Raw genomic sequence first — 23,523 nt, forward strand, 5'->3', positions numbered from 1 at the left:
ACATGAATACATGCAGAGATCAAAGATAATCTAACTTTTATTTAGGCTCACTTTGAGCTGTGTCTGGTGAAGTTTTCATTTTTAACACACCAACAAAGATGACATGTTTTATGACTTAATTTATATTTTGCGGAACAGAGGGGAAGCAATGGATCGTCATTCACTTTGGTGCACACATTAATGCCCCTCCAAGTATGATTTTAATGACTTTGATGATGCGCTGACTTTTAATCAAGCGTCATCATCAGGCGAAAATTTCAATTTGGCCAATATGTCAATTTAAATTTAAATTACATACTAAACATCAGCCTCAGCTGTACTTCGTTCATAGCGCGTCTTCGAAAATGGTAGCATGTTAACACAGTAAACTAGGATGTTGAACCTGGTAAACATTACCTGTAGTTGTACCTTCTCTGTAATGTTAACATTTAGCTTAAAGCAGTACAGCATGGCTTCTTGTTTCACTGTTTACATCCCTTGAAGCTACGTTATGACATTCTTCAAATTCACTGTAGAATTCAGAACGTCTTTCTCTAGTAAGAATACCCATAAATGATCCATGTTACCCAGAATCTAACTTTTTGTTTCCCTCCCACCTTTTAGTCCTCTCTCCACATGATTTTGCATGCAGCTGTGAGTCATGCCACCTGCAGACACACCCTGCTAAATCCTCTGTTGTATATGCATCACTGAATTCTTATTTGGCAACAGGAAATGTGCAAACTGCATATGAACTGATGACGCACTATGTCTTAATGTCATATACTATTCTTTGTACCAAAATAGCACATTGTCTTTTGGGAATGATTGCAGTTTATTATCCATCTGTGGAAATCTCTTCTTGCAAATTGATCAAAGTTTTACATGCTCTTCCACGGTTTTAGACAAGTTTAGGATAATGCCCAGAATGCATAAAGTAAACATCTTATCATGCAAATACTTCCAAAGGCTTTTAAAATTGAATTTACTTGAATTTCACAATTTGTGCTACGCAATAGGAAATGATCTCTTACAGCCTGAAGCCAGGCCTGCTTTTAACCACACCCTGAACCCCACAATTTCCACCGACACCACACCACTGTTTCAAAACTTTTGCAGGGAACCTTAGTTAGTGAGCCTAGCAGACAGACCTGTGCCACTCTGATGAAGTGGGAGATGACAGCAGCTCTCTGTGGGGCGGTGGGCTTGCTGAGTACCATGAGCTGGATCCACTGGGAGACACTGTTGAAAAGGGTGATGAAACGCTCCAAGATGGGGTTATCCACTGTGCAGCCATGCATCACAAAGCTGTGGTAGTCCTGAAACTAAAAAGATGAAGAAGCATTGGCAAATTTTCTTTCACTTCCTTAAATTAAATCACAGAATTCTTACATAACAGTATTTTCATGAATCCTGACAATTATGTTCTTAGAAATGCTGCAGTTCACTTCCATCATGACAGTTGTATCACACAAAGGAGGAACACAAGTCACCACCAAAAGTGATAAATTTGATTCATTTTGTAGAAGGAAAAATAATTTCTGAACTCAGCTTGCTGATCCTCACAAGCTAGCCAAGCATTAGTATTTACCTAGTTGGGTCAAACAAAAGGCAGTGTTGAGTTGCATTATGGGAAATGTAGGATTCAATGTTTTAGGGGTTTGACCTACATTTGAGACTGAAAATCAAGACATCTTAGGCTCTGCTTGAGACTTGCTTTGAGACTTCTTTTTTTATATGTCTTATGTGTATGTGTGTGTGTGTGTGTGTGTGTCCCAGCTTCATGGCTGTGCAACAGTAATCGTTTAAATGTTTATGTAATGTATGTTATGTTAAGTATTTTTGCCTTTGGAAAATAAATACCCTTAGTATTTTCAAAATTGCCAAACTCTTCCTTTAAGGTAGCACAGTGGATTGAAAAAGCTGGCAGCTGGCTGATTTACCGGTTGATTAAGCCAATCTTTAATTTCGCTCTACTTGAAGGAGCACAATTAATTTGGTCCAGATATCCAGCTCATTAAATGGCTCATTATGGTCTAAAATGCTGACAGGCTTTGCATTTGTATTACTCTCAAATTTTTTAGTCACAAGTGTCAATATGATAAGCTGTAATACCTTTTTGGGTCCATCATGTTAACACAAGCAACCGTACAGAATAAAATTAGCGAAGTTATGACTTGATTTTTCAGGAACTATCTGATCAAAGAATATGTAAAACAGGTAAAGATTCCAGTGCTACTATCTTTAATAAGATATGATAATCCTCAGATAAGATAATCCTTTATTAGTCCCATAACTGGGAAATTACAGAATTTGTGCAATACACAAAAAAAGATTTGGTTTCACCTAAATGCAGTTAAGTATTTCCATTTATTGTGACTTCCATTATGGTCATGACTTCTTCTTAAGGAACCAGAATTTCTTTTAGAGAAGAAACAAAGACAAAGCCATGACAAATCACTACCACTACCCCCATACTGCCACCAACACCATCACACTAGAATAAATTATCTAAAGTCTACCATTTAAATCAGCACAAACCCACTTATTGCCTTTGCTTCCCAAAATAACGCTCAAAGAGCAAAATGTTTCCAGACAACAAATATAATTACTGCCAGTAAAAGATTTTAACCACAATTGCTTAGCAACTACAATGAGCCTGCAGCATGTGAAATTAAATTCAAAGAATTCAAGAGCTGTAAACACCATCCTAGCTAAGCTGCTTCAAAAGCTTGAAAAGAGATTGCGATCAAACTGACCAGGATCTTGCAGAAAGATTTGTACTCCAGGTAGGTCAGGTGTTCTGCCAGTTCACAAGAATCAAGGTGATCAAACAGCAGGGACATTTTCCTCTTTTTGGACACCGATGGGACACGCTGAGTCACCTGACGCTTCCATTTATATGACGGCCTGGGAGAGATAATCAACAACATAAAAACTGAAGAATATTTTAGGAAAAATCTTCTTATCTTAGGTCTTTTAGGAAAAAAAAAAACAGATATTAACAGATTATGAGGGTTAGCTTTATAGCCCCTCCTCACATTAGGGTGGCACTTATAGTGGCATTACATATCGAAACAAAATCATGATAAAAGACAACATAGTTTCCACAATCGTAAAATACCACAAGTCCTGTAAAACATGAGAAACACTGAAGCAAACTGCAACCATCCAACTTTTTCTATAAATGCCTAATATATTTCTGGAAGGACATTCTGTTAATTTACAATCCAGCTGCAAGTCACATGTCTGCTCCACAAAGCATCCTCCTTATGGAACACTGAGAGGAAACTGATGTCACAAAGAAATGACTTTTATGGGAAAAAGGACAAGTTGGTGACCCTGCATAGCACAGCTCAGCAATGTCTCAGCGCAGGCAATGGAAAGGCCCGCTGATATAAACACCCACAGACAGAGGCGTTCATTCACACGGTCACCAGCACACACTGCCTTCAGCAACCACTTCACTCACACACTGTCGAGGTCAATGAGCTGACTCTGTCTCTCGTTGCCCTCTGTGGTCAAGAGGTCTTTAAAGTCTTTGATCTGGTCCGCCAGCTCTGGGTTCAGATTGAACTCTGCTGGAAACTCAGAGATCCAGTACCTGGAGGGCAGAAGAAAGGGATGAAAGGAGCGAGAGATGATGAAAAATACTGGAGAAAGGTAGCTGTTTACACAATGCTACAACTAAGTTTAAGACCTTTTCACACTTTTCACAAAGTAATACAATTGGTACAGTTGTTGTAAATATTCAACTAGAAAATCAAATTAAGTACATCAGAAGAAAGTTCAGAAAGGAGCAGCACAGGAAGAATGAATGACAGTTCATTACTTGACAAGGTGGCATATTCTTGTCCGTTGCTCTGCGTTGCAGCTCTCCTCTTGGGATCTACATCAAAAAGTCAAAGTGCAACTTCACTGGATATTTCTGCAAAATTGTAATTGTTTCCACCCTTTTTCAGACTGACAAGTCTCTCTTAAATCTCCTTAAGATTTAACAAATTTAGGAGAAACGACAGACAACAAACTAAAAACTGTTGTTCATCCAGGTCAGGGATCTGGCTTTGATTACACTGTTCTGCCAACAGCGTGCAAAGGGATACTTGTAGATAAAAAAATAAATAAATAAATGAACAAATAAAAATGCATCTCCGAGGTACTCTAACAGAGAACAAAGGTGAAGGATACTTGAGCACTAGCTTTTTAGCCATGTCGGTCGAAGGGATGTACCAAGGTTGCATCATGAGAAACATGCGGACCAAAGAAGCATCCTTCAAAGCACCCGTCTCATCTAGAAGCAGAAAACAGCATGTCACTCATCATCGGGAACATACAATGTCACAGTGCAATCTATTTTGGTATAGTCAGGGTGAGTCATTGCCTGAATACCAATGTGCACAGCACTATACGTTTTTGCAGAGGGCATTAAATGGGTTGTAAACTACACAAAATATGTCTATGTTTTTATTTAATGACTTCTACTTAATTATCTGTATCAAACAAATAGTGTTCAAATGACCAACCGAAGGCTTGGATGCATGCTTCCACCAGCTCGTCCACGGTGGCCGACTGCTCCGATAATATGGACTCCATCATTCCTCTCCACTCTGTTTTCCCCTCGTTTCTCTCTCTCTCTCTCTGTGACTCTCCTGCCTGTTACTGAACAAAAAAGAAGATGAAAAGGAGAGGATCAAAAGGCGAGCAAAAAAGAGAGCAATTATAAAGCACGGAGAGAGAGAGAAAATTAAATTCATAGTGGCTACTGCTGCATGTTTGGAATAGTTGTGTGTTCAGTTGTTTTTCATCCTGCTCCACTGTGTGTTGAGTGAGATAATCGTTTACTGTATACACTGCATTTAGGGCTGGTAAAATGTAATTGGGATATCTGCCTGTAATCCCCATCCATGCTGATATGATGGTTTGATTTGACCCACAAACTGAAGGTCTGTCTGCAAAACCTGCACCGAAGCTCGCTCTACTTGAAGGAGCACAGTTAACTTTGTCCAGATATCCAGCTGCCGGTGGAGAGAGAATTAAAATTAGCGAAGTTATGACCTAAAGGAGGATCAGTCATGATCTTTCAGGAAACATCCGATCAAAGAATATGTAAACAAAAAACCGTCTGATACTACAGACACATTTTGGTCATAAAGGACTGACCAAACATATGATACGTTTAACTACCCAAATACTGTTTAAAAATTAATGTACCATGCAAATTCAACAATATGTAGAAATGAAATTGAAGAAATTAAATTATGTATTATATAGTTCTGCTGCACCCGTGACCCTGACGGATAAGCGGTATAGATAATGGATGGATAGTTCTGCTGCAATATGAGTACTTTCAGTTTTTGTAAGCACATCTTCCTAATAACACCTTGACTCAACTAAGATTCTGAACGAAGGACATTTACTTGTATGTTTACTACTGTAATTTAGATTTGTTTTTCCACTGTGGTTTTACTTCTCAAGTAAAGGATCTAATGTTTTCTTCCAGCTCTGATTGCCATTGTCAAATTAAAAAAAAAAAATCTAAAATACTGACAGATTATCTGTATTTCTCTTCACACTTCCATAATGTCTGAAGTTTAATTCGCTTGTATACATTTATCACCGACTGACTGTCAACCCTGAAATGGGTACGGTTAACATGTTGCACCAATTTAAATTTAACATACAGATATTGTCAATTTGAGGGCAGAATTTGACAGCATGCCAACAGTTCATCCTCCTTTGGCCTTAGTGTGGCTTATTAAAAAACTGATAGAGCGTCACAGGCACCATAGAGGGGAAACCACAATTAATTATCTGCACTTGGCACGCTCCACTTCACTCAGTGGTAATACAATGTAAGCATGCAGTATTAAAGTATTAAAGGCATCCTAGCAAATACTTGGGCATTTCATTATATCATGCGTTTGTTGCAGAAATGAGTAAAGACAGAAATGTGTACTGATATTTTTCTTGTTGACTGAACAAGACCTCCCAGCAGGGAACCATGGCAACTACTGTCCAGTCACACTTTTCACAACCTATACACACACCTCTCTGTGCATGTGCTCAAAATACATGTTTTCACAGAAGTGTGGTTTAAGAGTAAGAGAAGCCTGAGGGAATCATTTTGCTTTAATACTAGATGTGTTTATTGTGTCTGAAGAGGTAAGATAAACTAATCCTATCTTCTATGCGTTATGGCTTGATCTGGTGGTAAAAGAGCTGATAAAAGAAGCCACTGGATATTTTGCCTCATTGCTGATAAGTATGAAGGTAAAACTGAGGTTATACTGGAGGGACAAAATCAGGCCACAAACTTCACCAGGAAACCCCGCTGCTGCATCTACTAACGGGCGTGAGAACAGTGTGAGAACAGTGTGATGAGTATGTGTGTGTATCTATTGTGCCTGACACAATGAAGCCCTCCACTGCGCTGTCTCTGCTGCAACGTGGTGGGCGGACACACTCAATTACAGGCTTCACAAGCTGTCTCAGCCATACACACACACATGTTTTACCAGAGATGGGGGGAACAGAACAGACAGAGGAAAAGAGGGAGGCAAAACCCTAAAGCTTCAATAATCAGTCATACAATTAGAGTGAATGAAAGTCACAGTGGTGATGAGTAGGGAAGAGTGAAATAATGACCTTTGAATCTATATTTACCTGCACAGGTCAAGTTTCAAGAAGTGAAAGACTGTCAGATCAGAATCAAAGATGATACTGAAATTAAAGTTCCTGGAAGAGGAGCTAAGGTCACACCACAACGGAGGTCTGAAGCTTAGCTTAGTGCTGTAACTGTGAAACCTCAAAAACTCACTCACCAAGAACTGTGACACCTGACAGATAATTATACTTCTTGACTTTCCCAGAATAGACAGCACTGCTCATAACAGAAAGGAAAGTGGCCTTGGAGTCTATTATTGCCACACGACAAGAGGCCTTTTTAATGATGAAATGCAATGCTCTGTTACAAAATGGACAACTGTCTCACTTTCGCGTATAGTTCAGAACAGCTTGTCCTTATAACCTGAATGAGGATATGAAACTACTTTGTCACACACATACAAGGACCTACTGTACCATTCCCTTCAAGAGGCAGCAACACTGAACTAAAAAATAAGCAGGGGGTGCCACCCGTGCAAAGGTTGAGCCTGCTTTTAACTGAGTCTAGTCTGGCACTGCGGCACAGGCTGTGCCCGTCTTGATGATATCATCCTGTCATCCAGTCGAATACACTATTCATCATCCCGCTGACAGGAGCTCTCTGTTGCGACGCATAGAACAATTCTCTCTGTGCTTTCAGCAGACTTAAGAGACTGATTTATCCTTAACAAACTTCCTCTTCTGTCTTTCTTGTATTTCTTTAAGTATTTTCCCCACAGTGTGATATCTGATACTGTATCATATAGCAGCGAAGCGACTGATTGACTGTTGGGTAGCACACACCGTGAGAGCTTTGGTGTTATCCTTGGTTGCCAGGTGACGACCATCCAGGGCCATCGATCAGGCGGATTAGAGGTGGGTTGGGACACAGCGGGGATAAAGGGAAGTTGAGGGGTGCCTGGTCAATCCTGACCGTGCAGAACCTGCAGTGTGCTGCTGGTTTTGTGGGCACTAAAAATGTCACATCCTCTAGGCAAGTACAGACACTGCAGTCTTTCACTTTCAATGGCCACTAAGCAACATGAAGTGCACAACAACACTGCAACACATTCACACATTGCTTCCTAACATATACTCAATGTATACTGCTTGTTTTACTTGAAAAGAACATTTTTTACACAAATATGCACATATACTGTATATGTAAGAAAATGTGTTGGATTGAAGAGAATTTGTCTGCATTGCAGTTAAATGTAGGCCAACAAATAATTATGTTAATTCACTGCTCTGTTAATTGTTTATAAGATTAATGGATTTAGGATTTCAACTAAAACTCACCTTCATTGATAATCAATCTGCTGCTAATTCCTTGATTGTTTGGTGTGTAAAATATCAGAAAATTGAGAAAAGGCAAGAGCCTAAAAACAAAGATAATCAATTTACAAATTTTCACATTTTGGAAGATGGAGCCAGCAAATGTTTGGCAATTTATATTAAATAATTAAACAATACTTTGATTGTTAAAACTGTAGTCAGTTGACATTGTTAAAGCAAATGAATGACTGCTACTTGGTTGGTTAAGTAAATGGGTTAAATAATAGTGCACCTGTTCATCAGTTTAAGTTAAAATCATTGTGTCAAGCACATTGAACAAATTTACTAGCAGAGAGCAACAAGTCCAAATCCAATGAATCCAGTCTATCCAATGAAATAGATTGTTTTGTGTGCACCTCACATCAATGCACCTTGCAAAGGCCACACATTAGAAGTGGCTGTATAAATCTTCAACACCTTTTACAATTGGCAATAACACTGATTAATGATCAGACGTTGACAAGTGCACCGATAATGATATCTATCCCACTATTGATATTCCCATAACTGGCTCATTTCCATGCCAGTTAATATGCAGAGCCCATGCACAGTCGCCAAACAGCCATTGATTTAGTTTTAGTCTCTCCCCACTGGCATTTCGGTAAAACAAGTTTGATTGATGTTTTCAGATATGGCTTCATTTATTCACTCTGCTTTGGTGGCAGGCAGGCAGGCACTGAAAACCACATACAGTCTGGACATTCCGCCTCATGCAGTCATGTTAAAAGGTTCTATCTGCAGCATTTTGTAGCTGGAGACCTACAGATAGCAATGCGACTGACTTTGGCGATTAGGACAGAATGAACTCAAGAAGGACAGCAGCAGCGGCCATTTGATTTATAACCAAAAACTTACAAAATGAGATGGTGAATATTAGGGTTGTAAGAAAATACTGATACATTTAAGTATCACAATATATGATTTTGAATTAATAGTTTACATGCAAAGATTTGTGGCTATGGTTCAATTTGTGTTGTGTTAAATACCTCCAACAGCTAGACAGAAGTGTTGCAATCTCTCTTCAGCCTTTTGACTCTCCCACTGCAAAGTAACGTCTGCTGTACAAAGAACACAGACCTATGAAACAATACATCTCCTTGCTTACAATATATCATATCTTGAATCATAATCCCTGTATCGTGACATGTATCGTATCGCCAGACTCTTGCCAATGCACAGCCCAAGTGAATATGATAAACATAATACCTGCTAAACATCAAGATGTTAGCATTCTCACTGTGAGTACATTAGCATTGACTATTATTAAATGTGTCCTTCATAATGTACATTTAGCATAAATGATATTGCTGGCTCTATAAACCTCTTATAGTTTAACAGCTAGTAGAAGTATACAATTTTGTGTATTGTAAACATTTCTTAAAAATAATATCTCAAATTAAGATGGTAATTCATTGACTGTAACTTGACTAACTCCATTTTCCAAAGGGCCATTAATCTGTACAATCTAGTACTTTCTCTCATTTTCCATCCTTGAGAGGCCATGCGGATAGAAATACAAGATTGCAAAAATACATACAAACACCACTTTGTCCTATTATGCAAACCAGGCCCCCTTATCTACTGCTCAACACCCCCTAGATTGTTTCAGGAAGTTGTAGCAAGGGTGTTGCATGATGGGACAGATATAGTTCTCCAGAGGGGCCTACCAAGCCACTGATGGCAGGCTCTATTTACAGACTGCAGGGTACTCAGAGCAGGAAGGGGAACATTTCCTTTTCCCTGGACACACAGAATGCCACAACAGTGGGGGGGCACCGCCTGCAAACTGAGATTAGCAGCTACAGTTGCTCCTTAGGGAGGGAAGGGGGAGGCAGAGGGAGGAGTGGGAGATAAAGGGGGGAGACTTGGATGCAGGAAGAGAGCGCACACAACCTCATTTCAAACAAGTCAAACATAGTCAAACATGGAAAAAGATCATTGGCTAAAGAGGGGAAAAGATCAAACAGGGAGGAACAGTAATGATGGAAAACATAAGAAGAATGCTACTTGAATCTGTCTCATAAGCAAATGGAATCAGTCCTACTAATAATGTATACGTGAAGGAGGCAAGCAAGGTTTTTTCATAATCTTGCAATAACAGAAGAAAGTCAGGGTGAAAAGCATGTAGATTTCAGAATGTCTTGTTGGGACACAGCAGCTGGCAGGGTGAATTGTTTTATTATGTCTTCCAACATGAAGAAAGTTATGGCTCCTGTTCCACATCTGGCTTACTCTCACATCTCACATTTCAACTTTTTGACTTCAAATGAAAAGTGTAATGTAGGAGATAGAAAGGGCATTGCTGCGGGTTCCTTGCACCGTTATATAATATCTGCCCGCGAACACAACAATGTGTCCTTGTGTCATAATGTTTTTACTGCTTTGTTTTGGTGCTTCCTGCTCAAACTTCTGTCCTTTTACCAGATGTGAAAGTTTGCTTCACAACAAATACCGGAAGGGTGTGTTGTTATGTGTGTGTGAAATGAGTGTATGTGCCTGTCCACATATTTTTTAATCCCTGTTGCAAACAATCTGATGTAAAGTATAGGTTTGAAACTTTAGATTCAAAGCTTTGTGAGTGTAATAAATAGTCACTACTCTTAATAAAGTCTTTTCTTACATTTCTCTCTCCCTGCCATGCACATAACTTCCTAAATTCTTGCTATGTGACGAGTGACAGATGAGACCACATGGCGTATTTTGTAAAAGAGCCATTTTTCAGTATAACTGTCTACTAATTTCACACCACAAGCCTGATTCTTTTTCTGCTTATATGCAATGCTGAAGTTTCAAACCCCACTTCCTGTTGTTATAGAGCCTTCGCCTCTATTGAACAAAGTCCATGTCATGACATTGCAGAAACCTATTTGATTTGCCAGAAGGCTGCATCTAGAAGATAGCAGCTTTATAGGGAAAAACATCACGATTTAAGTGAAAATTATAGCTGAAGTTTCTATTTCTGCTGCAGGCAGTGTCCAAAATGCTGAAATGTTCTTGTAAAGTCAGGCTTTGGTTTGAGTTTGTTTGAGTAATACAGTTTGTGTCAATTTATTTTTCAATTTCAGTTGTTCTAAGGGATGATAATGGTTTGCAGAAAAGAGCACATACTGTTCACGCGGAAAGTCATTTGTTCTTTGTAGAGTTTATCTGGTTCATTTCCTCCTGCCTGTCAGAGATGCGCTCACTGAGCTATACAGTGGTTTCATACAACACTCATTCTGAACTAGTTTCATGCTTTGTGTAAATGCTGGGAGTTTCACATTCAACTCAACAGTCTCTTAGAAATCCCTGTAGGCTTTTTGAACACTAGCTATGGCTAGTTCCTGTTTATGTATTCCTCCCTAAAACAGCTTGCATTTTTAAGCAGATCACAAAGCCCACAATTTCCTGCAGTCATAATACACCATTCTTTGTGCACATTCACAAAACAAGTGCGCAATTACAAAATGCATAAAGAGTATGACAACAAAGGCAGAGAAGCAAATGCACTTTCTTGATTGAAAGTGCATGATACAACAGGTGTTGTACCCATTCTTCAGTTCATTTTTGATTCCTTCTCTGAAAGTGAGGCACACCTAAAATCTTTAGCACAGGATGCCAGTCAACTGACGCCTTAATTAATCACACCCATACAGTCACTATCAGTGCTAATTCACTGCCTTTAGTAATCACTACACTAGCTCACATACAGCAGGCAGTGAGTTTCGATCCGCCCTCCCACTAGGCTCATGCACTACTGTGTTTGGCCCTGACTGATTTAATTCCAAGCACAGCCTGATTTATAGCTCTTCAGCTTGGACACTTTCCCTTGCCTGCTTGCATCCTCTCCTGTGTCTCCTATTCCTCTACCGCCGCCACTGTCGTCTGCGTTGCAGCAATGCCTTTAAAGGTGAGGGGAGCAGAGCGCATTGACAGGCTGGGATTTTACAAGGTCTGTGCCCTTTCATGGGAGTTGAGGAGGTGACAGAGCAATAGAAAGATCCAGGGAGGGACAGAGACAGAGTAGAGATAATGTCAAGTTTACTTTTTGCAAATTTGAAATTTGTTTGTGCACAATTGGAAGTGCCCTATTAAGAGATGTCACATCCACTCACAGTTTGATCTTTATTGTTGTTGCTATTGGATCACTTTTGTACTATTTAATCAGGGAGTCAAACCAAATCTGAAGCTGCACACCATTAATTTTTCTTTTCTGGATTTTATATCAAACAATCCCAACAAAGAACTCTCAGCTGCCTATGATCCAAAGGACTAAACGCTCTCCAGTTTTACTGAATGACTCCAAACATGCTTGGTGTGAATGCAACTTGAAGTGAGAAAGGTTGACATAGATAATTAGGTGTGTAGCACAGAGACTATGGAGGAATAAATGGGATTAGCTAATGAAAAGTGAGACAGAGGCACAAAGTGCACTGGACCGTACACCCCACTGATGGTGAACATCCAGCACACATGTCTGGCTGAGCTGCTGCTCTTCTCTGCTCTCTGTAATTATTGAGTTTCCCTCTTCCTCACTATGTCCCTCTTCCTTTCCTCCTCCCACTCCTCCTCCTCCTCCCCCTCCTCTTCCTCCTCCTCACAGATTTGTTGCTGTTAGTCCTTCGGCATAAAGCAGAAGCCTTGCACAATAGATCCAATTATGGCTGGCTTTCCTGATAAGTGCAACACTGCTGCAGGTTGAGGTGGAGGAAGTGGCTGGAAGTGATGCTAAATATCATGGGTGGCCGCTCCAGAGGCTTGAAGTAATTGCACTGCGGCAGCAAAGGAGAGAAAGGAGAAACAGAGATGCAGGGGTTTTTGTTTTTTTTCAAAGTCCCTTCTTGATTTATCCCTATATCGGGGGATCTCTGAATCCTTCAAATCCTTTCCTTTTAAAGTGCTATATCTTTCAAGTTAAGCACTACTTCACTTTTTGGGTACAAGAGATCACAGAGGCCATGGATTACTTTAAGATAACTGATGATCAAATACGCTTTGGCCTGATAAACCAGACTTATTGTTTTATTGATTTGTGCTCTGGTGACAGATTTGTCTGTGTGAGCTGTGCACACATGATGCTGGCGGCTTTCTAATTTGCATTCTCCGAAGCAGATCTGGATGAACGGCTGCACACAAAGCATGCTTGTCCAATATTCAAAATAGGAACGCTTGCAATGTTGCAGTTACAGCCAAAGCAGCCACATTCAAAAACAATGAAGTGACTTTTCTGCCTCCCACAAGGATAAAATGGGCTGCAAAACTACAGCTGCTAAGACTTTCAAATGTCCACAGAAGCAGCCCAGTCACAGCTTACAAGTCAAATCCCACTGCTCTGACACCAAAAACACGGGTGGATAAAGCGGGGGTGAAGTCGGCAAAGACGCTGTAGGGAAAGTAATCAGCAGCCCCGACATTCAAAGATGCCTCCTAATCCCTGCTGCTCTGAGGGCGGCAAGAGAAAATCACCTTGAATCACCACAATCAGACAGCTGCAGCCTGTCTAAGTGAAAAGGTAATGAAGGGGCTGAGTGAACAAAAAATAAAGCGGGCAAGGTAAGTCTGACCTCTCACTTGTTTAACTCAGCAGCCATGGCTGACTCACAATGAACTGCGATGTGGCCTTGATTGTTATTCTCCAGTCAGGGAAAATTCTCATCACCACAAACATGTTCACTGGTTATTCGCAGAGTCGCTCAGGGGCCTTGAAAGTCATTGTCAGTGTCATTTGATGGATACCTCAGCATGCAGCTTATCAAGTATGAAAAGATGCATCGTGGATGATGGGTCAAGGCTTTACCATGCTTGACAATAGACTTTTGTTTACCACCATCCTCCAATCAACGGTTACAGATCCTGCCTCAATCTAATTTTAGGTACAGGCATTCCTCCATCCTCCTCTACTCCACTCCTCTTCCTGAAAATGACTGTTCACAGGCCACTTTATTCCATTAGTTCAACTATTAGATATCTGACAGCTGTTGTCCAGGTAAAACAGCTGTAATTATTTTTTTTTCTAACACAAGGTACAAAGCGCGTTTGCGACACTCTAACGAGTCATTCTTGGGCTGGCATAGCTGTGGTTGATTGTGCAAGAAGACAAGTCCTGACCTAATCCTCTTTATATTTGCAATACAGTAGCACACATTTAGACGATAACTTATCAAAATAGCAGTCCGGAGAGGTTACTTCTACATTTAAGTGCCTGACCACAACCACACCAAAAACAATTCTGAAACCGCCGTGCGTAAAAATAACAACATGAGCTCAAGTGGCCTCAGTTTTGCATTAACATGTAAGTTCTGCCACATTTCTTACCTTTAGAGTCTGAAGGGTCCCATGTCTGGCAGAGGAGGTTATAGTGATTCGTGGAGTGAGCACTGAGATGAAGTGCGTTACATCACCAGCAGCACCGTCAAGTCAAAACGGCTTTGGCTTCGGAGAGGGAACAGCAAGTCATGCGGAGAGAGGTACTGATGATCGAAACCCAGAGGAACTCATCAGAGGGGGTTACGTTCGGATCCTTCTTCGAAGTTGATGCAGACGGTCCGCTGAATGAGCAATGCGGGTATTTTTTTTTTTCACGGCACAATGCGCACAAGTCTTCTCCCGAGCAAGTTGTTTATGTGATGTGTGTCTGGTGTGGAAGAGGCAGCTGAGCTCAGTCATCTGGCCGCAGCTGGATCGCGTGTCAGCCTTCTCGTCATGTGCCAGCTGTGCAGCTCACAATCACACTGCAGAGCTACAGTCCCGCCTATTGGTAGTATCATAGTAACACCACATGTGCACATGCATGTCGTGTGCGATGCCAACGCACCGTCACACATCATAACAAACTGTCACATTATTGGCTGATCATCTGCGCTGCGTCTTGCCAATCAAATACCTTCCTTGACAGTATCAGATTTGTCCACACTTCTACTATAGTGCGGTTTCACACACACCTGATAAGCTTCAAAAAACCTTCAGATTTCATCGAGCGTTCACATGCTTTATTATAGCAGAAAACAAGAAGGAGGCAGCTTGTGCAGTGAAGGCATGGAGAGTTTATGATATTGCATGCGTGTACCTGCTGCATTGCCGTTTGTGGATTAAACAGATTTCTCAATGAATATGTTTGTTTCCTCTCATACACTGTACATACACAGCGCACATACCTGTTGCTACAGGATGGGCTCTGCCTGCCTGCCTGCCCCCCAACGTCACATGTTGCATTAGTCGCATTAAGTGAATAGAATGCAGTAACCTGTGTCAGTACAGTTTAAGCAGGACGACCATAAAATTATTTATTTGATAAAAGGTGAAACAACATGACAACAATTGTGTTCTTCTTGACATGTGGAAAGTGCAGTCAGTTTGAGAACAGCACGCCATAATCACACATTTCATCACTAAAGTCCCAGTAGTGTTTTGAGTCTTTTGTCTCTGGGTTTGCATGAGCAACAAAACAGAATTCAGTGTTAGATAAATATACAGTATAGCCACTTTAAGTTGCAGTGATAACTGTGGAAAACCCTAATTACTTGCCGGTCTTCACGCTGTTCTGATGCTAACACAGGGATTCTGCCAAGTCTTTTAATGCTGGGAGTCGTGCTCTAAAAGTTCGGAAGTTTAAATTTCCGAGATCATTTGAACTCAGCACCGTCTAGTCCTGCCCAGTGTTTCAAAAGTGCAGCCCGACCAGGAAGAAGGAAGCCTGAAGTCACGGTGGGTGCTGTTTTATTATTAAGAGTCTATGTTATAAATTATGGCAAAAGAGACATTTGACAAGGAAATTTCATTTCTCTCTTTTCATTTCTCGCTGTATTTGATGTACAGCGCATCCGGAAAGTATTCACACCGCTTCGTTTTTAGCACATTTTGTTATATTAGTCTCATTCAAAAATTGATTAAATTCATTTTTTATTCCCTCAAAATTCTACAAAAAATATCCCATAATGACAAAGTGAAACAAGTTTGTTTGATTTTTTTTTGCAAATTTATTAAAAATCTCTCAATGAGAGATGTGACATTGTGAAATGTCACAAACACATAGTTCTCTTAAAGGTTTATAAACAGAGGTTCTTCACATTATGAGACTCCACACATGGCTTTTCATTTAAAAAAAAAAAAAAGACAGGAATGGATTTTGTTTTGGTAATGTTATTTACTCATTTGCCAAGTTATTTTTTCAGTTGTTTGTTCACTTATTCTTTGAACCTTTTGTGTTGTGAAACAAATACCCTGATGGTGTAATTCTTTCTCAGCAGCAGACTGGTCAGTCAGTGGGATTCCCCTTGTTAAATCTTCCAACATAGCAACACAGGGGGAAGAGGCCACGAAAGGAGGAAATCCTTTCATCTCAGCAAACAGCTGTAACATCTGTTTACCAGAATGGACAGCCAAGAGGTGGGGGATTTATTAGAGGAGTGTCTCAGAGCAGTGGCAGCAGCTCAACAGTCCCACCAGCCCACAGATGCAGAGAGGCTGAACTACTGTAGCTGCAAAGGTCAGACACAAGATGGTGATATTTGGTCAATTTTCAGAAGGAAGTCAAGATTTGGTCAAGGAGATTTGGTGGTGGGATGGTGCTCTTGTAAAATCCACACAAATGGTTTGTTTTGATAATGAGGGACAAAGGCATTCCGAACAATGCAGTTGGCGTGAACATGAGGGGTTGTCCTTTAATCTTCTCAGTAGTGTAGTGTGGGCCACTGCTCATTATAAATCTGTATGTGTAAATCAGTATAACCCATACAATACAACACCTCTCTACCAAAGGAAGGACAGAAACGATAAAAAAAAAAAATTAAAAAAAGAAAAAAGTTTTGTTTTGTTGTTTTGTTTTGTTTTGTTTTGTTTTTAGTTTTGTTTTGACTTTGATGTGAATTGAATCACACAATTAATCCAAAAGTAACACTCAAGCAATTCTAATAAACAAAATACTTAAACTGTCCAAAACTACAAAAAATAATTAACAAAGTCTGTTCCATCACCACTATTTGAAGTTCAGTTGTCAGTATTTTGTAAAGTTTTCATAGCGGCAGTCTGTCCAGAAAAATTCATAGGGACGCTTTAAAGATTCAGTTTATAGGATTTAGCGACACCTAGCACTGTGACTGCAGATTGCAACTCACTGAACATTCCTCATCTCAACCATGCCTACGGTGGCTGCTAAAAATGTAAAAGCGCAAAAGACCCTCTCTGGAGTCAGTGTTTGGCTCATCCGCTCTGGGCTGGTGTAGAAACATGGCAGTGCAACATGACAAACTCCATGGAGGTTAAAAAACACACCAATTCTTACTTTCAGGTGATCACACACTAATGAAAACACAGTCATGAATGTTATATTCCAGTTCTGCTCCTAAAGCCTACACACTGGACCTTTAGGTAAAGTTATTTCTTCCTGCAAGAGGTTAAAAGAGTAATTCATGATTATTGAAACTAACGGTTATTAAATTACACTTCCTTTCCCTAGACTCGCTGTGTGCAGAACTGGCCTCTCTCCTGCAGGAGGCAGTGGAAATGAAGTGGCCCTTTGTGCCCGAGAAGTGGCAGTATAAGCAGTCAGTCAACGACAATGACAAGACAAACCTCAGTGACCTCATTTGCAAGGACCTATCTCAGCTGCTGGTAATAATCACATAGCTAAGTGATGGTTTTCTTATGGTGTTACACATATTTACTAAATATGTTTACTGTGTTGCCAGGCTTTTCTAAAGGCTGCCATCGTAGCTCAGGAGGCATGCTCAGCACTGGCCGTGATCTTCTTGGTCGATCGCTTCCTCTACTGGAAGGATGAGTCCAGCCGGCTTCTGAAGATCACCAAGCTGCTCCACAGACGCCACCCTGACAGCCCTGTGGCCCCCCAGCTGGTCATACGACAGGCCAGAGTCTACCTTAACTCTGGTACAGTGTGGTATAAGGGTTGAGTTGAGGCCTGGTGATGATGCTTCATTACTATTCTTAGCTTTGTGACACTGAATAAATGTGAAACCTAATCATCCTAATCACTGCTTTAAGAGACCATAGTGATTGATACAAACTCATAACATGAACTTTACATGTGAAAAGTCTTTCATTAAATTGTCATTTGTACCCATTTTCATTATAGAGCTATTGAATGATTGGTTTTGTGAACCAATTGTGGAATGTGAACATTATAATAATCTTCCCTACAGGCAAACTACAGAAGGCAGAATACATACTTAGCAGTCTCATTGACAATAGTGGCGGCACAGGTTGGTTCCATGCTATGTCATTTTAACTGCCTCTAATCAAAATGTTTTTACAAAGTAAATAAAAAGCTAATCTGCATTTTCTTATAAAGGTTGTTGGGTCTACTATTCTGAAAGTGACAGGGCTCTTGTGCAGGCCGTTAGTGTTCAAGTGCGTGGAATGATTCTGCAGAAGCTAGGTAAGCTCTTTTTCCTAAATTAAAAAGAATAGTTATGAGAATATTATGATTATTTAGTTCTCTGTTTCAGGCCTGTGGCTCGAGGCTGCAGAGTTAATCTGGGCTTCTCTTGTTGGCTACTATGCACTTCCTCAACCTGATAAAAAGGTAATCCAGACAACCACAATACTGCTGTCACAGTTGCCGCGTTATGAGCTTGTAAGCATGCACATTCCATACACACTGTCATAAAAACTTGCTCTATATTTTGTAGGGCATTGGAACCTCTCTTGGCATACTGGCCAACATATTAGTGTCTATGAATGATGAGGACTTCCATGCTTTTAGGACAAATCCAGATATTGATTTGGTAAGTCCAACTAATATAATGCTGTTTTGAGTATCATTGGCTTTATATAATTGTTTTATATCTGTCTGTCTAATTGTTTGAGCAGTCTTTACTTGGGGACAGGAGTCACCGTCTTCTTTCAGCAGCCCAGGCAGCAAAGATGGCTGTTGTATACAGCCAGTACACTTCACTTTATGTGTTGACAAATGTGGTAAGTTGTTCAGTTGACAGTTGTCTGACAGTTCACAGTTTCCTGAATCTGAAACTGTGAGTTCACATTCAGTCAAAACTGAGACAAGTGCACCACCACTACTGCCCCAGCACCTCAGCTTGCGTGATGAGGAAGGTTATTTCTGCCATGGAGTCATTGGCTGTGAGCTGCATCTTGAGCCCTGTTTTTAGAGCCTGTATATGTTTACACATACTGTATGATGTGTTTTTTGGCAAATTTACACCATTAAAGATGAAACAAAATTAACCAGATTACTTTGATCCGGAAGAAAACTTAGAAACGTATACAAGTTCTTGGAAGTTCTATGAAACATTTATTATGATTTCCTTGCTGATCTATAGACATCACAGTAAATCTCAGTGAATCTAAAATATGTGCTATCTAATATATGCTTGTACAGATCATGCTTCATATGCCTCTCCTTTAACTCCCCAAGGGATCCTAGAGATATAAATGAGTAAACTCTGACCTCTTTTTCTTCAGGTTACTCAAGGGACCTGTTTGTTGTCGTACAGTTTCTCTGTGGAGTGCCCTGCCTCTCAAAGGCAGTCTTTCTTGCAGCAGGCCAGAGATGCATTTACAATTGGCCTGCTCACCAAAGCAGAGGGTGACCTGGTCACCAGCAAGCAGGAGCTTCACACTTTCCTCAAGGCCGCCTATTCCCTCACTGTCACTCACAAATGGCTTGGCACTCCTCTGGAGATTGTGGCACTGGCAACCCAAGCTTGCCAAAAAGCATTAGCAAATTTTTATGATTACGATGCAGATATCCAAGACAAAGATAGCCTCTGTGCTGAAATCATGCATCTGGTCACCCAAGTCAAGCTTCTGTTGAAAGTGGAACCTTTCCTTAATTCAGACAAGGGATCTTTCATTCCTGACAGCTACAGAAGCTTCAAAGACACATCAGTAAATTTCACTCTGGAAGGTTTTGCTAAGGTGATGCAGAGATTCCAGAAGTATCATGCATCACTGTGTGAGACAATGAACCCAAACTGTAAGAGGGGTAAGGATGAGATAGAAGGGGCAAAGCTATGTATAACTGCACTGGGGACAACCATTGGTACAATCAATACAGAATGTAGCACTGAGGCCTGCAAAGTATTAAAAGATAATCTCAAAGGAGAGGAGCTACAACAGAGAGGTTCAGATTCATCTGCTAAAAAGTTGGACCTATGTACCACTGTAGGAAGCACGGATAACCTTGGCTCTTCATGGCAGAACTTCTCCTTGAGTAGCTCAGGGTCTCCCAGGCCCAGCAGCAATGCCTACCCAGGAAGCATTGCTATTGAACATGAAGAAAATTCAAGCAGGCAGAGCTGTGTGACCACTGAGATGGATGATGACAGGTCAGATAGTAAGCTACAATCCACTAATAAAAACAAGAAGGGAAACCTAGAGGCTTGTAACTCCGGTGTCAGTTCCCATACATTCCCAAAATCTGTAATACCTGCCACTTCCTCCTCCAATGCGAGTAGTAATTCTGAGAAGTATGAAGTGATACAAGCTGGAATAGAGACACTGTGCACCGAGGAGGACTGGATGACTGATGTTGTAGATGTGCCAGTGAATCCATCAGCAGCTGAAGGAGTAGCACAGTCCTTATCCCAGCTGTATCTCAGAACATCCTCCAGTGCCCTCAGTGACAGTTTAGGTTCCGGCTCATCATGGGAGAAAATTTCAATGGACCTGAACTCCATGACAGAAAAAATACCTCAGCCAAACAGCCAATCAAAAGCAGAAACTGACCAAACCAGAAGGTCAACAGATGGGACTTTCTTCCTCTTAGAAACACTTGATTCTGAAACCAGTGATTTAACTAGTGATTCTCCACACAAAAACCACGCACCTGAATGGCAATTTAGTGCTTTGTCCTTGAAACAGCCTCTGGAGAGCCTTCATATTGACCCAAATATGGACACTGAACTTGACTCTGCAGAACCTGCTCCCCAGAACTCCTTAGCCACCCCACACCCAAACGTTTCCCAGTTTTCCCCAGAACAGTGTGCTTCCACTGAAACCACTACTGAGAGCTCTTTTGAGATGCTGGAGGAAATTCAAAGTGGACACCGATCCTATGAAGTCACCCCTACAGAAAAGGCAAATGCCCCTCAGAGGAGGAACCCCTTGTGTTACAGCTGTCTAAAGCATAGCACTGCATCTGGTGTGGTCCCTGAGAGGAAGTATTTGTTGTCGCAGCAGGATTACCAAGCCCTACTGGCTGGAGTTTGCCATGAATGTCTGCTGAGGAGGCTGCACAGTGACAAGACACAATTCAAACTCAGGCAACACAGAGCTTCCTACAGTAAGTTTGAATTACTTAACGTTATTACATCATTTAAGTCACATAGCAGTGTGAGTCTGTTGGTCCACCACTTTGGTCCGGACTGGAAGTTCTCACCAATTATTGCCATTGGTTGTTATTGATGGACTGGGAGAGTGGTAAAAAATGGTGGCCATGTATTTACATTTTGGTGTGAACCAGATACCAGAATTCCCCTTTTATGAGTGTATAAAATATTAATTAAAATTGTCTCATAATCTCTGAATGTGATCTGTATTAGGTGCTCTCCATTTAAAGTTCTCTAAAGCCTCAGGGTTGTGGACAGCCACGGAGACCTGTGTTTACATTGGGGAGCCCATGGGGATGCAGGGCAAGCAGAGAACAGCAATATGGGTAAAGTTTTTACACCAGGAGGAAAGGTTAAGCAGGTATGAAGCGACACATTCTAGGCAAAACTTGAACACTGTGACTTCTAGTCTCACTGTGATTGCGTGTTTATGTCCTTAGTTATGTGGGAAAAGATTACTTGAAGCCAAAAGAGATCCAGTTTCACCTGAAAGACGTGGAGAGACAGATGACAGCTCAGTACTATGTGACTGAATTCAATAAGAGTCTTTACGACAAGGAAGTCATGGCTCAGATCTTCTTCATTCCCTCTGAAGCACTTTTGGTGAGACCAAATCGTGAAGACAAAATGAACACGCCAAACATTAAATAATAAAGGTTCACTTCATTCAGGTAAGGCAGAGATGGCAAAGGTTGCATCAAAATCAAAAGTACTTCATTCATAAATACCACTTTAATAGGACCTTTAATAGAGACGGTAGAGTGCAAAATAGCCCGCAGCAATCCTGAAGCAGTTTTGGTTGAATTTCTAATGTAATGCCCCAGTTCACCCTCCAGAAGTTAGACTGTGACTGGATATATAGTCTCAAGACAGTTGTAGAGCAAATGTTGGTTAGTAGTCTAAAATGTACTGTGACCTTTTAAAAGCTCATAAAAAGTTATGACACATATAAAAGCTTTGTGGCCTATATTCTCTTTAGTGTCTCTGCTCTTTCCTGAATGAACCTGGACCAACTGGACCAATAGTAAAATTAATTGCAATGACTATTTTGAGTAAAACAGCACATTTAATTGCATGTAGCAGTATAATAAGTTCATTACATAAGTTCATCAGCCATATTCCATATTTGAGTTGCATACCAAAACAGGCTTTTAATATTTCTTAAATTCCTTCTTTTTCTCTGTATACCTAAATAGATTTTGAATGGAAATGAGATTGTGGGTTGTGTAACAGTGGAGCCCTACATGCTTGGAGACTTTGTCAAACTGACCAACAACACTGGAAAGAAGGACAAGAGCTTCCAGGCTACAGAATATGGCCTTGCCTTTGGACATTTTACCTACTTGTCCTCTGACTGCCAGGAAGTTGTTGTAGACCTACAAGGTGTGTCTAGACTACTATTCACTGAAATCAGTTTTAATGAGATGATTGTCCATGGACCGCAATGCTGTAGTTTTATCATTTGATATATGGCTTTCATTCTTAGGTGTGAATGCATCACTTTCCCTCTTTTTTTGTTCACAGGCTGGGTGACAGCCAATGGAAAAGGTCTGACCTACCTCACTGACCCCCAGATTCACTCCACCAAGACCCCCAAAGGTCCTTCCAACTTTGCTGCCAGAGGCCTCAGGTACTTTCTGGAAGAGCAACATGGACCAGAGTGCAATGCAATTTGCCAGCTGCTCAAACTACCTGCATTGATCAGACAAGCAGATGTTATGCCTCAGAAACCTTTGTATTCAAATTAAGTGATTTTTTTTCTGTATAGAATATGAGTATAGAATATGAATACGCAGACTATGAAAGAAAAGTTAAAAGGAACGAATAACGAGTACAGTTTAAGTACATTCTAACTGTAGTGCTGTCTGGAGTGTCCACTCTCTGATACACTCAACACAATGAAAAGCCACAAAATTATCAGAAAATAACGCGTGTGATTAACGGCCACGGAATTGAAGGCTATGGTTTCCTGCTGCTATAAATGAAATACTTGTGTCTTGTTTTGTTTTGAAAATAAAGTCTTTGTCTTGTCTGACTGGATTGGCATTGCTGGAATCACCTGACACAGTGACTAATACAGTCATGTGTATAGCGAGTGCACCTTTTGGAATCTTTCCATCATCAGCATTGCGTGAGCTGGTCTTTCACTGCCTCCGTTACACCTTGGTTTTAGCTATTGAGTTTCTTTGCAGTTTTTCTGACTTTAAGTTAATTAATTAAGTTAATTTTGACTTTAACATTATAAACTATGCAAAGTAAAATAAGAGACTCAAAGAGCTAATGA

At 40.6% G+C, this 23,523-nt stretch overlaps 2 protein-coding genes across 9 annotated transcripts in view; one reads left to right on the forward strand and one right to left on the reverse strand.

Annotated features, from left to right (window-relative positions):
- The window catches only part of LOC124054219 (RAS guanyl-releasing protein 2-like), a 34,278-nt gene extending 19,577 nt beyond the window's left edge, over positions 1 to 14,701 (reverse strand). For 2 of the 6 annotated variants that reach the window (XM_046379934.1, XM_046379935.1), the window contains exons 1-8: positions 14,251 to 14,700; positions 8,943 to 9,014; positions 4,503 to 4,638; positions 4,168 to 4,270; positions 3,812 to 3,868; positions 3,452 to 3,583; positions 2,739 to 2,889; positions 1,131 to 1,304 (exon numbers count right to left, since the gene is read on the reverse strand). In XM_046379934.1, the coding sequence (XP_046235890.1) occupies positions 1,131 to 1,304; positions 2,739 to 2,889; positions 3,452 to 3,583; positions 3,812 to 3,868; positions 4,168 to 4,270; positions 4,503 to 4,575 (690 nt within the window). In that variant the 5' untranslated portion in view covers positions 4,576 to 4,638; positions 8,943 to 9,014; positions 14,251 to 14,700. Of the gene's footprint in view, positions 1 to 1,130; positions 1,305 to 2,738; positions 2,890 to 3,451; positions 3,584 to 3,811; positions 3,869 to 4,167; positions 4,271 to 4,502; positions 4,639 to 8,942; positions 9,015 to 14,250 lie in introns of all 6 variants that reach the window. The other 4 variants (XM_046379936.1, XM_046379933.1, XM_046379931.1 and 1 more) reach the window with 4 other exon arrangements.
- Positions 14,702 to 15,522: 821 nt separating this feature from the next.
- Positions 15,523 to 23,271, forward strand: alpk1 (alpha-kinase 1). Of its 3 annotated transcripts, none has more exons than XM_046379928.1 (14): positions 15,523 to 15,639; positions 16,182 to 16,420; positions 17,390 to 17,544; positions 17,622 to 17,820; positions 18,093 to 18,152; positions 18,242 to 18,328; positions 18,399 to 18,475; positions 18,582 to 18,677; positions 18,763 to 18,867; positions 19,372 to 21,193; positions 21,453 to 21,600; positions 21,680 to 21,842; positions 22,436 to 22,622; positions 22,764 to 23,271. In XM_046379928.1, exons 2-14 carry the CDS (start codon positions 16,306 to 16,308, stop codon positions 22,985 to 22,987), a joined length of 3,438 nt encoding a protein of 1,145 aa, XP_046235884.1. In that variant the 5' UTR covers positions 15,523 to 15,639; positions 16,182 to 16,305; the 3' UTR covers positions 22,988 to 23,271. The 3 variants fall into 3 exon arrangements, with proteins under 3 accessions (XP_046235884.1, XP_046235885.1, XP_046235886.1); XM_046379929.1 differs by having other exon boundaries at positions 15,603 to 15,639; positions 16,179 to 16,420; XM_046379930.1 differs by having other exon boundaries at positions 15,603 to 15,639; positions 16,179 to 16,320.
- The last annotated feature ends 252 nt before the right edge of the window (positions 23,272 to 23,523 follow it).

Source organism: Scatophagus argus, chromosome 23 (genome assembly GCF_020382885.2).
Source record: "Scatophagus argus isolate fScaArg1 chromosome 23, fScaArg1.pri, whole genome shotgun sequence".
NCBI classification, from domain to species: Eukaryota; Metazoa; Chordata; class Actinopteri; family Scatophagidae; genus Scatophagus; species Scatophagus argus.